The sequence below is a fragment of the Lampetra planeri genome, chromosome 7 (genome assembly GCF_965212315.1).
Source record: "Lampetra planeri chromosome 7, kcLamPlan1.2.h2, whole genome shotgun sequence".
NCBI lineage: Eukaryota > Metazoa > Chordata > Hyperoartia > Petromyzontiformes > Petromyzontidae > Lampetra > Lampetra planeri.
In genome coordinates, this window is record NC_136113.1 from 567,129 (window position 1) to 584,458 (window position 17,330).

Sequence of the window (17,330 nt, forward strand, 5' to 3'; positions counted from 1 at the left end):
AGGTAATTGTACGTGTGAGATCTGTGGTGCCGTGAGCACATTAGCAACATCAAAATACGCTGTGTCTACTCACACGTAAAAGCCTCTCTGGGTCTCCCAATAGCTTAGCAAGTATGGGTATTAATTTCCGAAGTATTCTGTGGGAACAAACTGGAGTACTTGGAGAAAACTCTCGAGATGGCTAAAGGACCTGAATGTGCCTGACCTTGCCTGATCTGAGAAGCTAAGCAGGGTGGGGGTGAGGGAATGTGGGGAGGGGTTCAAGAAAACCTGCCCATTGTTTCACCTGCTGCTCAGGGTAGATGGAATCCAACAAGCGACGTCTGGATTGCGAATCCAGTGTGTTAGCCATTTCACCACGGGCACACCGTTATCGTGATGACTCTCACGCGTGGCACCGGGTCTCTGACCTGGCGAACTGCTCCTTGGTGGTGTCCGTGAGGATGGCGCTGTCGCTCTTGATCATGACTACGAGCGCCGACACCACGCCCGCCTTGAGCAGCCGCTTAACACGCTTAGCCACAAAGTCCTTATGGTCCTAGAAGCACACGGGGAATGCCCCACCCCCGCCGTCATCAATCGCGCCCCAGCAGAACAACAATGGGGGCTTCCACCCTCCCACCTCCGCACCAGCTGGAGGGGGCAAACAAACGAGTTTCCCCTCCCGACTAAAAGTACACACACACACACGCGCGCGGGTGTGTGTGCGTGTCAGACAACGGGTTTGTCTATGCGAAATTTGATGCATTTGGCTTCATTTGAAGGGTGGAAAATATATATAAATGAACAACCGACATGGTCGCTATTTTCATGATTCATATGGAAAAATCCCAAAACGCGTTTCAGAATTTTTTTTCTCAAAAAACGATATCACAGCATAAGGTGAAATAAATTCCATGGTATGGTAAATTGACATCATGATGAGACATATACCCTCCGACAAGGAAGTATCCACTGGCTTCAAGATGTTCAGATTATTCAGTCTATCCTCCGTCCTTTGCACTGGTTGCATTGAAGATACTTCCAAAATGTATCATGTGAGCTCCTCAGGCAGATGAGCTGTGCTGGCTGAGTAATAACATGCCTAGACACTGCATGCCCAAGAGATAAACTGAGTGCTGCACCTGCAGATAGTGGGCAGGCCGCTGACCGCTGCACAAGTTACAACACGGCTTCAGTAGAGGAGGCTCGTCAGCAACTTGTGGCGACAGACATCCAATAACTTGAGGCGGTGAAGATATTCTCACGATGGTTAAGAACAGCATCAGGCAACCAAAACACCAAATAGGTGTCGTGTTGAGTGCAGTTGCCACAACGACCGGCCACGCTACTCCTCTCTGCTCTCTCTCTCCCTGCTCCAGTCGCCCTAATCCTCTCCTCGCTTCTTGTGTTTAATTTGTTGTCCTTCCCCCTACACCTCCGATTGGCACGGAGGTGCGAGTGCGAAATAAATTCAACGTGCATACATACACACCTCACGACATCCGCGTATGTCCCTGTAACCTAGAAATGACAATATTTTTTTGCTATTCCACATAGCCTTAGAGGGCACCCAGCCTGGCAGAGGCACAGTGGTGACATCACCCTCGATGGTGAATGATAGTTGTGATTGTCACTGCACGTGGCTGGGCGGTTGCCCGCGTTTGCACCTTCGGGTGATCCTCGGGGATGTGCTGCTTGGTGTATTTGGCGAGCTGCACCAGCTCCGGAACCCGTTCCTTTGTGTTGTAGCTGTTGGTGCAGTTGACCAGCGCGGAAGATACGGAGTACATGATTGTCTTGTCTCCAGCCTGCGCAAGGTCAACATTGCAGACAGGGACCAGAGAGTGAGATGGTGTGTAAGGGAGATGACCAATCTAGAAGATCACGATAATATCACACGAATATTCAGGTGAGAGTCTCTGCTGAAATGCAAGACAATAGTCTGCAATGCACGTATAAATACACTGGAATACGATTCTTACGAGAAAAAAAGTAAATTAATGGTGCTGATTATCAGTCGTCTATATACATAGGTAGATTTAATGTCTATAAGTTAAAATGTTTTGTCAATATCGATGTGAGTATACAATGTGAGCACTAAATTGTTTTCATGAAGGTGGTAAATTCCTAAAAACATATATGGGATTATAAATTAAATAAACAAATTTCCACTTGATAAATATTTTAGTTCCAAAGGGGGGTGCGCCAAGACATGTTGCCCTTGTGTAAAGTAGGTTGCAATGGCATGTCATGAAAATGGGCATCAACATTAGTTGAAAACGTGTATGTTTCTTATCATCTTACCATGCCCGTTTGACCATACTTAGCTGTTACAAGTCAAGCTTATTCAACACATTCATGGCACTGATGCCACTAGATTGCACCATCGTATGCAGTGGTCTGCCTTCACAGTACTCACCAACTAGTTCCAGGTAAGGAATGGCAACGGTAAAATCAATGCGACACATACCCGAGCTAGATCAAACATGGCTTTCAATGCCGCCTCATCCTCCACAAAGTCATCCTTGACATCTGCGTCCAGAGTGAGATAGGCGAGGCCTTCCACTGCCCAGCGCTTTGTGCGGTTGTCTATCGTCGGGCAACACAACCACCTGCCATCACACACACACACGGACATACATGGACACAGATACAAACTCAGGCACACGTGTCTGCACGCATAGCTGAATATGTACACACGTATGCGTGTGTGCATGCAAGTAAGCATTTGGATGCACGGCGGCGCTTTGCATAAATGCCTCGGCAACCCAAAGCAGCGCTTTGCGTCACATCTCGCATCTCGACCATTCCAATGCCCTGCTGCGGTCTAGCCATGGGGACCCGTCCACAGACCAATGGCAGCTATCCCTGTGCGGCACAAGGCCTACGTAGTACTCGGCTGCCAAGGGCATCAGTCTGCCGTTAAGTTTCACGTGCGATCACGCATATTAAGTAGAAAACGAGTACACACACGGATGCAACTGGTCGTGCACAATTGTATTTGTACGCATACTTAAATCATGCACAAAATCAGAACACATACTTCACCATGCCGGTCAGCTAGAGCAGGTTGTTTGCGGGAAAGGGTGACCAGGAGCAGTCTATATATCACTCGCTACTAAGCCGGAACTCTGGTTGTCGGTCGGGTTCATAGCACAGTGTGCAAACCACTGTGCCACCACTCTTCCCTTCCCTGCAATTTGTTTTCTTTAAACATTTATTTTCATGTTTTTATAAGGCAAAGAGCCCATCAATGTATATATCCTGTTTGCAAAGCGAGCTACGTTCATGCGACTTATGTAGGGATGCTTAACATTACTTTGAAATCATTTGCATAGGTGTGCATTTTTGTGCAATTTTCAACTTAGAAATAAAATACTTTTAAACATGCGCACGCACGTTCTATGAATGCATATATGAGTAAAACATTAAGCAGACTGAATTAATGCAGAAGTTTGCTCGCAACAAAACAAAATCATCTGCCCTCATCTATAACTAACAATTTGCATTAATACAGAATAAATGTGTATTTGGCTATCATATTGGGAAACAAACTGTACTCCAAAGCTTCGTAATGCTGAGTTTACACAATTAAACAAGGTAAAAGTTCTTAACGAACGAAATCAACAGAAAGAAACCACACAGAAAAAAATGACATTTTACAAATATTGTATCTGATGCGATTTTACAGAGATGACGTGTTATATATGATCAAAGAGCTGAGGGCGATGTGGCACTGTGTGTGTACCTGCTGGTGAATGGTCTGGTATTTATAATATAAGCGTATGTAGAATAAATAGACTAACAAATGGGTAACATTGCCTCCAATGCCCAATGCGCATACAGGATCAGTGCATTCGAGTCAAATTTGTTTAAACACAGAAAAATCTTGACTGGCCTCAATGGCGAGTGGGAAACCTCTTTGAGTGTTGTATTTTGGTGGCACGAAGCCATGTGTCTATTGCAGTGCAAGCGAATGCCATGTGCGCCTGTGCAGTGCGGGAGTGTGCTGCGTTCGTACTTCCTGCACTGCTTCGCCAGCTTCTCGGTCGAGCCCTCGGCAAACTGCCGCATGCTGTAATCAGTCCCTCCCGCCGAGCCCAGCTTGCAGAGGCCCTGTCGGGGAGATGCGCAGCCGCGCTCAGTAACATTTCAACGTCAACACTTTTAAAATGTCAACATCGATCTCGAGCTGCAAATGTACAGGAACTCTGCACGCTGAGACTGAACGACGTATGCCAACACAGCTCTTACACTATTTCCTCAAGATCAATGTGTTAATAACACGGACCCTTGACAAGCATCTATCACTGCAATGTATTTGTAAAGAGAATGTATGTTGCAAAATGAACCGGACAACCAACTGATCCTGTATAGTGGCTTAAACAAATTATTTGGTGATGCTGCATTGGCAGTGGTGCACAAATCACAATTAAACTCAACATATTCATTCATAATGTGCCCTAAAAGGCCATTGCCTGAATTGTTTCCTGATATATACTGTATATATATTCCTTTTAAGGCAGTATTATTGATGAATGTGTTGAGTTTTTTTTCATCTACAGAGTGGATTGTAACCTTTACGATATTGGTGGGCCATTACTTAACTTAACTAAACATGATCTACACTTGAAGCTTCAACAGACTAAATATAGCAAAGGTAAATATGTGGACATTATACAAAGACACCACGTGCTACCCTATCTTTCCTAAGCAATTATCTCTGAAATGGAGGCAAAGAAGCAGATTCGAGAAAACAGTCTCACACTTCAGTTGCTCTTTGCAACATTAGACACAACTTCCAACTCCAGCCCAGCCAGCAGGCTCTTGCAGATAACATGGTGACCCCAGCAACATTTGGCTGACTATATAATGGGTCTTATATCTGATCAGCTGTGTGGCGGAGACTACAGTTGCTTCCTGCAAGGCGACTCACAACAAGCGCGCGTATCTTGATCTTGTCGTTCCGTGCACGCTTGTAGATATCCTTGAGCAGAGTGATGCCATTGGTGGTGATGAAGGTGGCACGGCTGGTCTTGGCAGATGCCAGCACTAAGGCTTCAGTGGCAACCAGCTGCTCGAGCTCAGACTCTGAGCCAGCCAGAGAGATGATCGTCTCCAGGACGCCCTTCTGGCCCAGCACGCGGTTTCCCACATCGTAGGGCCCCGCCAGCAGTCCTGAGATGGTCTGGATGGCATGCAGGTTCTTTGTCATGTCCTCCCCGCTAAAGCTTCCACTGCAGAAAAAAATTGTGGGACGATCGTGTATTAGTGATGCAAATAAATGCCGGATGAATTCCCTGCAGAGCTGAGAGGACTTACAGTCTGTGGCAGTGCACACAATCATTTTGTGATGTTAGAGCGACTAAAAGTTTGGCTGGGACTGGTATCAGAAAGGATCTACCAGTGTCCCGAAGCATTTGCAGAGGTCATGATTTTGTCCAATTTTTTTGTTCAATTGATGCTTGATTCTCATACGGGCAAAGGGTAGAGCTACATCAGTAGTGGGCGAGGTTGGCAGAGGAGTAGGCGGGGCCTATGAGCAGTAAACGGGGCCAATGTTGCAAGGAGGCTGCCCCACTGTATGGACGAGGGACGAGGCTCGTGGTTGAGTGGGCGTGGCTATGTAAAAGTAGGTGTGGCCGAGAGGGGAATGGGAGGGGCAGCTCACCATCTGTGGTGGTTGAGCCTCACAGAAACGCTGATCGCGTTAGCAATGTGCAACTACACGTTTTGTGGCGTGCAGTCCTTGGCGTTTTCCACAATGAGATGCATTGTGCAGGTACCAGTATGTGGATGAACCATGCGCCAGTGCGCCACTCACGTGACGAAGTTGTCGCACAGCTTGTCGTAGACCTCGCGCTCAGTGTCGTTGCGGAGGTCGTCGTACAGCTTGTGGAGCAGCACGGAGGCGCTCAAGCGAGTCTCGTCCGTCACCGGTAGAGCATCGGGAAGCTCCGGAATGGCGCCGGCCACTGTCAGGATCTGAGGCAGCCCTGCGGCGGCAAAGTCAATTGAAAGTCAACGGGTCTCCACGCTCAAATGCCGTGTTCTTTGTCGGTGGCTCTGAGAACAGCACTGGCAAAATCTCCGATGTGTTTTTCGCGTCATACAGCGTGATGTTCACCGCGACTTGACTCTAAATATTATCTAGACTAGCAATCTTTCAATTGTGAATCAAAAATTCACACAAAACCCCACTTACAGCCTCTTTGCACCCAAGGACGGTTATACTATCAAAAGTAAATACTGTAAATGCAATACCCTCACTGCCATTTACATGAGAGTATTATTTCTGGAGTATATTGACCGTAAAAGGGTCAAACCCTCAATTTCATTGCGCTGGCTCACTGCCCTGACACATCCATTATCCCCCGAAGCTACCTGGCTGTGTCTAGAACATGGGTCTTCAACCACCCATGCCGGCTTTTACTTAAACTCATGGATAGACACTCAAGCACAGTTTATTGTTAAGCTGTGCACTGAGCTGTAGTAAGACGCCTATTCAGACTTGCCTTCCCATAAAATCTAATTTATTTTATTTATTTGTATATTTACTACTTAACCTTTCTTACGCTACTCGTTCTGCACGGTTGCAATTTACTTTGCTGAGGTCGTGACACGTTTCTGTCTTCATTCCTGTTGCTCTGTGGTGGGTAATGTGGAGAGATGAGCAGTGGCAGACGCACCGTAGCTGGTGAGGAAGATGGTTTTGGAGTTGTCTCGGTCGTACAACGTCTTGCAGGGCACGTTCTTGATCAGCAGGTTGAGACAGTTGTCCCGCCCATGGATTGACACCTTCTTGTCGATGAGCATGTCCAACAGCTTCAGCAGCATCCGCCGAAGGTCCTTTGAAACGTCTGTAAAACACAACAAATGTTAACCCTGGGTTCTCCTCATCTTTGATGTAACACAAACAGGCAAGTCGAAGTGTCTTCTGCTAAAATGAGTGTTGGAGCAGTGCCTATCTCTGTTGGGTCCATGAGCAGAAAAATATTTCACATTCTCGAGACATGGGACAGTCTCTCCATAGCTAATTTCATGACAGGCTGAGTTGGCCATCGACTGCGATATCAACTTCCAACCTTTCAATTAAAGGCCAACTATTACCACTCAATCTGACCTGCATACATATTTGGCCACTGAAAAAAAATTTGGTTATAAAATGACAATAACGTAGGAAAAATAAACATAATATTTGCATATACTGTAGAAAATACATAGAACGCATTCTTTGGATTATAACATGCACTTCTTTCCATGTATTTTAAAGCAAAAGTTACGGGCACTTCTATACGTGACCAGATTTGTTTAACTTGAATAATTACCACTACAGAATCCAAGCAGATAGGTGAGCAAACTACTAGCTATACTGCTAATTTACCGATCACCTCGTAGCTCCACGGTAGCACACACATGATGATGTTTGTACGCTCCATAAACGGTGCCCCCCGAGCACTGGAATCCTTTTGATTCAGGTTTAGTTTGAGGTCTTAGGCCAATGCATTGAATAAGTGGTGTCATTGATTTCGTTAAGTGTAAGATTCCAGATCGCGTGAATTATTTTGGCGATAAACGTGGCCTCCTTTCCGTGACTTTTCTAACGTGTATTGCACTACTTTTCTTCATGCAATCTCAGTGTAGCTGTTTTATTCGTATACAGGAATTTTATTCTGATTATGATGACGACGGGAGTGCCTCAGAACCCACCTTTGACGACGGCCTCTTCCCTCTTGATGTGTTCGGATTTGTCCTTGCCGGTGAGCGACGTGTAGATGGTCTGCAGGATGTTACAGCTTGCCAAGGATATCTCTTCGTGGTTCTGTGCCATGAGGCCACACAGCTTGTCCAGCCCCACTTGGTACATAATGGCTGTGGCCTACATGACAAAAGAAGATGGGATGCATACAACGGTTGCCTTGTTAGAGCAGCCTAAAACACAATAGACCTGCCATGGTGTTGTCAATTCACATGTCTCATGAGCAAGAATGTATCACTAGCACCGCCCACTTCTTTATGACCCTTGGGCTACACCCATTTCAAACCTTTTAAAACAGTCTGCCTCAGCAGCAGATCATGCTTTCCCACCTGATGACGGCTGCTTGTGTTGCGCCCGAAACGTCGTGATTTATTTTATACCTACGTGACTTTACCGAAAGAACCAAAGAGAATGTATATGTACTGTACGCAAGCCATATTTAGAAATTTAGAAAATGATGGTCATATAGCCAAACTGAGAAATGGGCGTGTAGAACGCTATCAAGCTCCTGTGTATGAGCTCCTCTCATCGCTCCACCTTCGTGGCGGGCAGGCGTATGCTTGGGCACCCCTCTTCCTTTGGCCGCCCCTCCATTGTTAGACATCGTGCCGGACGCACCGCACAACCCCAAAAACACAAACAGAGAGCTGCGCGGTACGAGCACGGAAAACCTACGCAGCGGAAAATAACACCGCTTTGACTTTGAGACATCAGTCAGCACGGCGTTGTTTCTACGAAGCGGAAGGCTCCCGCTGCTCGAGGCGGAGTGCCGGCGTACCCGGGCGCGGTGCTCCTTGCACAGCTCCGAGAGGGTGCGCATGGCGGCCAGGAGCATCTCGACATCCTTGGACTCCATGAGGCGCTGCAGGAGCGCCACGCCATTACTGCGGAAGATGCGCTCCGCCCCAGCCTCCTCGCGCGCCAGCACAATGAGATTGTGAGCCGCCTGGAAAAACAAAAACGCACATAGCGTGCCTCGCGGTCAAGCCATCCGGTATCGCGGATCTTAGTGTGTGAGGGGCTCTGTTATGGGCGTTCACATGGACGTGCAGCGAAAATCCACTCATTTCACTCTATCTGTACTCTTTTTGTGGACGCACACAGGTGATGAAGAAAAGCCACAGCTATGAAATGACTGCCACTCTACGGCATAAGCCATACGCTTCACCCTTCTGATCATTAAATGGCACCTTAATGTACAGAGATTTCCTGGAACTAGACATGTAAGGCTGTCTGTGGGTCTGATTTATGTATTGGCTGAAACTATTTCTCCAGTAATTTTTGGGAATTATGTGATCAAATCAGCAGAGTAGAATCAGCATTTTGTACATTTTTTTAAACCATAGAAATTGTGCTTAAAGACACACTATATTATGAAGTGATGGTGGTGTGGGTGATACCGGCCATATTAGTGATGGCGATGCTTCTGTGATGTTAATGAATGTGATGAAGAGGGTGATGTAAAAGATGATAGAGGTGACTATAATTATGATTTATAATTTATTTATTTTGTAAAATAAAATCAAGTTGTCACGTGGGCAAATATGCAGATTGGTTTGAGTTATTGGAAAAAAACGGAATGTTGGAAGGCAAGCTAAATATTGACAATTATTTTTCGGATATTTCACTGGAGATTACATCCAGCATAATCAGGTTGATAACAAGAGCTCACAACTCGTGTGAAAGCACTTCTTGACCCGAGTCCTTAAGTAGATGCCATGTCGTAATCGGCACAAAGCAGTGATCCAATTTAACTATTCCAGTTGATTGTAAGTTGATTGGATGTGATTGGCAGGTTAGATTAGTATAATAAGACCAGTCTAGTTGAAGGTTGGTGAAAATAGACTACTCTAAATTATATTAAGGTGTATTGTGTTGGCAATGAAGCTTGGAGTTTTAAAGCTATTGTGATTCTACTTCATCGTTTACTGGTTATTAGAATTCGTAAATTAATATCATGGGGAGTAGCACAGGTCGATTGAAAAGCTTTTTTTAGTGTTACATTATCGTAGTAAATGATACATTTATTAAGTCTAAATAGCTATATTTGTTTAATCATTATGGATATAGCCATCAGGGCTTAGTTTATCATGAATTTAGTTAAGTGTTATTTCATTTAGGCAGCACTCAGTTTATAGCTATCGGCGCTGTTGTAGTTAATTATTTTTTTTCTCAATTTTAATTGATTTCTCTAACTTAATCTCTTCAAGTAATCATTTGTTTTACACAGGACTTTGACCTTATCAAATTTAATGGTGTGCCTTTCCTGACACGCGTGTTATGCAACCACAAATAAATGAGTTGGTGAATATTTTATATACCTTTCGTGTTATTTAAGTCGTGTAATGACTTTGCGACCTATCTTGCCAATGTAACACATCATCTTAACACGCTAATATAACCTGCCCATCACATCCAAACAACGTACAATCAACTTTAATGCTTAAATTGGATTACTGCATTTGACTGTGCCGATTATGGCATCTACTTAAGGACTCGGAAGTGCTTTCACGCGAGTTCTGAACTCTTGTTATCAACCTGATGATGCTGGATGTAATCTCCAGTGAAACGTCCGAAATACAATTGTCAATATTTTGCTTGCCTTTCAACATTACGGTTTTGCTAATAAACCAAACCAATCTGAATATTTGCCCACGTGACAACTAAATTTGATTGGCTCTGGAGGATTGTAGTCAATAATTGGCATTACTATATACCTTCACGATCTTCACCAAAATAATCCAATTATAAATTATAATATTGGTCGAGCAAGTCTTTGCATGAATTTTATAATTATGATGATAATGATGAGCAAGTGATGGTGGTTATGGTGCAGAGTATGGAGTAACTGCAGTTTTGATGAATGGTGATGGAGATTTGTGACGAGGTGATGGTGTTTGTAGGAAGTCTGCGTTGTAATCTGGAGGATGTGATGTTCTTTTAGATTTTCACCGTTTCCTTCTTGTCCTTCTCGATGCTGCTGTCGAACAGGATCTCAAACATCTGCTCCACACGCCGGTCTGTGGAGAACTGCTCATGCAGCTTTTGAGCGAAGGGATTGGTTTGAATGAGGGGACGCAAGGCACTCATTTTAATAAACATTTTTTTTTAATACAGGGTAAAAATATTTATAAATTAATAAAGAGGAGACTATTCTCAAATACAGAAACTTAAAAAAAAATTACTATTTCAATTAAACTATATATTTTATTTTACCAGGTAAGGCCCACTGGGCAATAAAGCTCTTTTTCAGAAGCGACATGGCCACAATGAAAGCTCAACGAAATGGCTTATCATGTGGAGGGAAAAACCGGTGGACCCAGAAAAAAATCCACACAACCACGGGGAGAACATGGAAACTCCAAATATACAGACGTCAGGGTCGGGATAAACCCATGACCTGTATACCAGGCAAGGCAGTTAACATCTCGCCACCGTGGTGCCCCACAGTTTCCGAGTAGAGGCCCACAGGCCCACAAAGTATAGTGGTGAGAAAACAAATGAGCACCATCACACTTGGAGTAGATAAGAGCAAACAAGTTTCTTGACTTGAACAAGCTTACAAGAGCTTGGGAAAATAAACAATGGTTGGTGAAGTCTCAAGTGGAGCGATGCCAGGAGAAAAAAAGCGGAACGAGAAATGCTGTGACCTCCAGTGTGGTAGTTGAACACAGTGTGGAGATGACAAAACAGTCAGTCTGGTAGCGTGAGTCCTCTAAATTGGTGGATAAATCAAAGAGTGAAGTTGGTGGGAACATCTTCTTGGTTCTTTCGGTAAAGTCATGTAGAAGGGAAGTAATAAAATAATAAAAATAAAACATAATAAAATCATTCTCACGACGTTTCGGCCACAACGCAAGCAGCCGTCCTCAGGTGAAAAATGAAACACCACCAAGCTTGGGGCGTATATTTAAGCTGGGTTGGAGGGGGGGAGGTGGGAAGAAGAGCGCCTTGACAAAATAATTGGCATATCAAGAGGAATTTAGCATATGGAAAATGCGTAGGAGGTGGGCGGGGGGGTTTCAAATTAATATTATGCCCGTGCATTATGCAGGATTAGCAGCATCAAAGGGAGGGGGAAGGGGGGTAGCATTAACAAAGGAAAGGAATGTTAATAGTATGTAGCTGCAGTTACTAAACAACCACGTAAAAAACTAAAGTATAAACTACATAAACAACTAAAGTATAAACTACATAGCATCATCAGTGTACTTACTATACTCTACAATAAGCTGAGTTACTAACAGTAAGTAATACATTACAATTCTACGTCGTAAAAATTATATAATATGCTTCCATCTAAACTTTATTTTCTTACATCACACGAGTCTACACCGTACTATATACTGCCATAGACAAACCCAACATTAAATTATATACTGTATTGCTATAAACCACCTTATACATTTTAATATAACACTATGTATTATTCTACCCACCCTAATGTGTATCACACTGCTATATGTTTACTATACAATTACGATACTATATATTACTTTGTACATTGTATTAAGCATATAAATGTTATACTATTTATTATTATACACTGTACCATTGACCGTCGTGTCAATGGGTGAGTCGTGGAGGGAAACTTGCAGCGGAGCAAAGAATCCATTCCCTGCGGAGAATACAATGCCAGTGAGTGGAACGTGGTCTGAAAGTCACCATAAACGTGAACACAATCAGTTAAGATCCGAAATGGTTTATTACGTCCTTCCAATGATTGCTAAGCCAGAATCCATCTTCTCGGTTGAAATTGTCTCTGTGTTTGTATATGTGGATCGCCTCATGAACGAATCTCTCATGATAGCCAGATGGCTTGCAGAGAACCTCTGTCTTGGAGAAGTCAATGTCATGTGAGCCCACTTTGTTGTAACAGTGATCTGCCACGGCTGAGGTGTTTGTCCTACCGTGTTTCAGGTCTGCTTTATGTTCACGGATGCGGTCCGAGACATGTCGTTTGGTTTCTCCAATGTAACTGCTACCACAGAGGCAACTTAGTTTGTAGACGCCAGGGTACTGTATGTATGAAACCACATCTTTTACAGACGGGACCAGATCACGGATTTTATGTACTGTGTTGAATCGGACCTGGATCTTGTGTTTAATCAGGATTTTGGAGATCTTTTTTGTGACCCCAGCAATGTAGGGTAAGGTGATGGTCTTGAAAGGCTCCTCAACAGGATCCTTCTTGATGGTTGGAGTGATGGCTTTGCGGATTGTGTAGTCGGAGTAACCATTAGCCTTAAGAGCTTGGCGTACGTGTTTGAGTTCACTGGCAATGTGTTCCTGGTCGGATATGCATTGGGCTCTATCAGCTTATTGTAGAGTATAGTAAGTACACTGATGATGCTATGTAGTTTATACTTTAGTTGTTTATGTAGTTTATACTTTAGTTTTTTACGTGGTTGTTTAGTAACTGCAGCTACATACTATTAACATTCCTTTCCTTTGTTAATGCTACCCCCCTTCCCCCTCCCTTTGATACTGCTAATCCTGCATAATGCACGGGCATAATATTAATTTGAAACCCCCCCGCCCACCTCCTATGCATTTTCCATATGCTAAATTCCTCTTGATATGCAAATTATTTTGTCAAGGCGCTCTTCTTCCCACCTCCCCCCCTCCAACCCAGCTTAAATATATGCCCCAAGCTTGGTGGTGTCTCATTCTTCACCTGAGGACGGCTGCTTGCGTTGTGGCCGAAACGTCGTGAGAATTATTTTATTATGTTTTATTTTTATTATTTTATTACTTCCCTTCTACGTGACTTTACCGAAAGAACCAAGAAAATGAATCCCTGCAGTCACGAAAGCTTTAAATCGAAATTTGGTAGGAACAGTAATGATGGTGGTTGTAGCGAGAGAAGAGTGACAAGGAGGCGACACCATCGGCGAGCGAGTTACCATAGTAAATCGGTGAGAGATGGATCATAAAATAATCTGACTGCTTTACGTTTCATTTTATCAAGCACAGATTATAATTCGGGTCTGGGTGCTGCACCCGCTATATGAGAACAGTATTACAACTTTCTATCAGCACAAGATATTAATTGACAAAATGTCAGCAAGGGGAAGCAAAGTTTAAAGTTTGATTACATTCTAATGGGCAAGAGTCAGAGAGTGCAATTCAAGTTTCCAATCACACCTTTACAGTACAAATTGGTAATATTTGTCCGCATCTGGCAGCCTCTGAATCAAGATAAGCGGGAACATTCTTCCAAATCGACAAAAAACAGCAAAATCTGACGTCTCTCCTGATCCAGGTGTAATCACTGGCAGCTGCTTGGATTTGAACCCAGGCTCTTAGTGGTGCAGGCTCAGTCCTCTGCTATAACATTAGCCACTGAATGCACTCACCTTTTCCTGAATCCGGGCGCGTAACTGTTGCAGTGTCTCCAGGAACATCCTGTTATTGGGTTGGATCGTGGCACAGCGCTGCACATCCTTGTAGGCATGGTCTAGTTTTCCCAACTTCTCCAAAGCCTGGCAGCGCCGGAAGAGCGCCTTTATGTCACTCTGGTTGACATCAATTGCTGTACATGAAAGACAAAGACTCCCGTTTATCCTTAACAGACTTGGGGCAAATGCTATTAGCGAGCACATATGAAGGCTGGCACGTTACACGAGGAGGTGGGTGGTCAGCACAACGCCTGGACACCTTTGTCTTCCTCGTGACAATTTCTACACATTGCACGAGATACTAGTTTGAGGCTGAGTCGACCTAAGGAAGGACCAGGACCGGTTCAGATAATCATCACTGGTGTGGGCTGTGAGCGGTAAACGAACTCGGGCCATCAGGTTGTTGCACCGTGCACTAACAGCTACACCACCACTATACACACAGACGCAAATAGAGAAACTCAATCATTACCGTACATATATGCCGATTTCAAAGCAACGCCAAATTTAATGCAACACTATTTGTTTTGCAAAAACGCCTGGATTATTTAGAATTCTGTCTCCACAATAAGCACAATAAAGAGTCTACATATATGATCATCTTCTTGGTTCTTTAGGTAAAGTCACGTAGAATATGAATCCATGCCGTCACAAAAGCTTTAAATCGAAATATAAGATCATCAAACATTGTCTGTCCACTACTATATGAATGCCTCTCCACAGGCCATTGCCATCCCTCATGTTTCCGTGATGCCGCAATCCATCTTGCTCCTGCCCATACACTTCTCTCAGTGCTCCATCTCTGCGGTCGTGATGGAGATGGCTACCGCTTTGTCACACATCTCGTGCATTGGCCATCATCTCTACTCACGAATTTTCCTGCACATGCCCGCTCACTTTCCTTAAAAGTCAAATAGAATTTTTAACATTTCTGTCTAAACATCCCACGAGTTTTTTTTGCAATTTTAAAATTAACTATTATAATTACACATATTAATACGATTTAAAAAGATTACCTAAAATTAACATCACTCAATTTGCTAGGCAGCAGTTGATAACAGTAATTTTATTACATTTAATAGGCTTGCTGGATTTATTTATTTTGTAAAACCTACGCAGAACCTGCTAACAAAAAAGATAAATTGAGCAATTAAAGACCAGGATTTGTATGCGAGGTATATTTAAAACTGGAATTTGTGTTTCTATTTTTCAAAGGAAGGCAATGGCCTTCTTGTTGTGACGTACGATGTCACGGTGCTTATAATGTCCACTCCTCGGCAAATGGCGTAACGTTTTAATTCGTCGCAGATATTATCATGGAATCGTACGGCTGGCTTTATACAAACCAACCTCGTGACAGGCACGCTGACAGAAAGGCTATTCAGCCACTGAAAATGTCAGTAACATTAGCATATAATGATTTGTTAAAGAAGTTAATCAGTGATAGACAAAATGTCTTGGGGGAATCTGCCTCTTAACAGTTGCTTCCTTAAGAGCCGTGTCTTCTGAGTAAATACCAAAACCGAGGTAATCAATCACAGTGCATTGCATTTTTCATCAGCATAATCATTGTGCCAACTGTTGCATTCCACGTGTAAATGTATGCGCTTACGATTTACTGCCGGTGCACGCCTATGCCGTAATTCTGCAATGTATGGTATTTACACAGCCTCAGATGTGTGATATATCAACCAATGGTGCCATGGCTGTCTTCAGTGGGACGTGGTGTCTTAACCTCTCTTGGGGCTCCCCTCGGTCAACTCAGCCTTAAATGAGTAAGCACCTTGGGGAAATGTATAAACATCAGCACTGGTGCACACCTGCAATTCAGCACCTTGGAGGCAAGGGTTGGTAAATCACATAGAGATTTGTTAAAATTCCTAACCTGCTGTGCTGCGAGCTCGCCAAGATTTGGCAGCACAGCAACGTGGGTTCATGGAGCTTTCAGTGGCATGTGCGTATGTGCATTTTGTGGTGCTTCCCCTCTGTGTGGAGATCTGCAAAGATGTTAATTATTTTGAGCATGATGATTGGCCCCCATCATGAGAATGTAGAATTTCCATGCACACCTGCCTATAAATGCACTCAGAATCAGAATCTTCATTGATGCTGGAGGAATCCGATGAGCTATAAAGCTATTTTTCACAGATGTCCAGTAACTGCTCAATACAATACAACCCAATGCAGGACCATCCTGAAAAATAATCATTAAGATGAAGTGACGCCTTCATGGATAAATTAAAGCATTATTATCAAGTGTATTATCATTACCATAAATATCGATGATTAATTATGTCCTCATCGCCATTAATGTCAATATTTTCATCATCAAAATCATCAGAATCATCTTCACCATCGGTTTTACATTCCCCACACCCCCAATGTATTCAACATTTTCTTGCAGAGTCATGTCATTAGATCAATTATTTATTCATTCGGAAATCCCACGGAGCCAGCACTGCGCTCCATGTGTCAGGGAACGGCCGCTGAAGACATTGATCAGAGAACTAAACCATCTGATCCCATACACAGTAGGGGGTGCACTTTTCCACAAGTTCTGCTTGTTTGTGGCATGATGATCAAACCATTATTCAGTACTTTGGTTAGCAAGTGCAAACCCAAATTCAATACAACATGATGGGGTTTTTTGTACAGCCATTGGTGACCAGGTTGAGACCATCGACTCATTACACTTGAGAACACGGCAGCTGCCCAGATTTGAACCCAGCGCTCTGACCTTTGAGTTATCTCGATTTCACAAATGTCATTATAATTTTTATTTTATTTTATCTAAATGTCTATTCTACCTTATCTGAGCCTATTCCTGGGAGCAACGTTTTTTAAAATCTAAATGGGCTGTGGGCTTTTTATCAAAAATGTCATCATTATCCAAATTAGCTGAATTAAGAAGGCAAAACGGGTGGTCATATCTGTTCTTGGGCTTTTCTAAGAGGGCAACACTCCCATTATCTGCAGGTCTGTTTTTCTATGAAAAGTCGTGTATGAGAGGTGTTAGTTTTAAATAGCCATGGTTGGCGGAAAATGTATCCTATTTACAGGGTCTGTGGATGCGAGAGTGTGTAAAGCAACAGCGTGCAACGTTGCTATTGCCCCCACTGCACTGTTTGGAATAAAAAAAAAGCTAAATTCCTGTGTGGTATTTATCAATTTTAATTACAATGCTATGC

General features: G+C 43.5%; 1 protein-coding gene across 1 annotated transcript in view; it reads right to left on the reverse strand.

The window, feature by feature from the left end:
* The window catches only part of UNC45B (unc-45 myosin chaperone B), a 35,953-nt gene that overhangs the window by 8,367 nt on the left and 10,256 nt on the right, over positions 1–17,330 (reverse strand). Inside the window, exons 4-14 of the mRNA XM_078595841.1 lie at positions 14,101–14,276; positions 10,694–10,783; positions 8,520–8,687; positions 7,693–7,861; positions 6,672–6,842; positions 5,807–5,978; positions 4,919–5,219; positions 4,004–4,098; positions 2,453–2,594; positions 1,650–1,790; positions 411–538 (exon numbers count right to left, since the gene is read on the reverse strand). Of these exons, the coding sequence (XP_078451967.1) occupies positions 411–538; positions 1,650–1,790; positions 2,453–2,594; positions 4,004–4,098; positions 4,919–5,219; positions 5,807–5,978; positions 6,672–6,842; positions 7,693–7,861; positions 8,520–8,687; positions 10,694–10,783; positions 14,101–14,276 (1,753 nt within the window). The remainder of the gene's footprint in view (positions 1–410; positions 539–1,649; positions 1,791–2,452; positions 2,595–4,003; positions 4,099–4,918; positions 5,220–5,806; positions 5,979–6,671; positions 6,843–7,692; positions 7,862–8,519; positions 8,688–10,693; positions 10,784–14,100; positions 14,277–17,330) is intronic.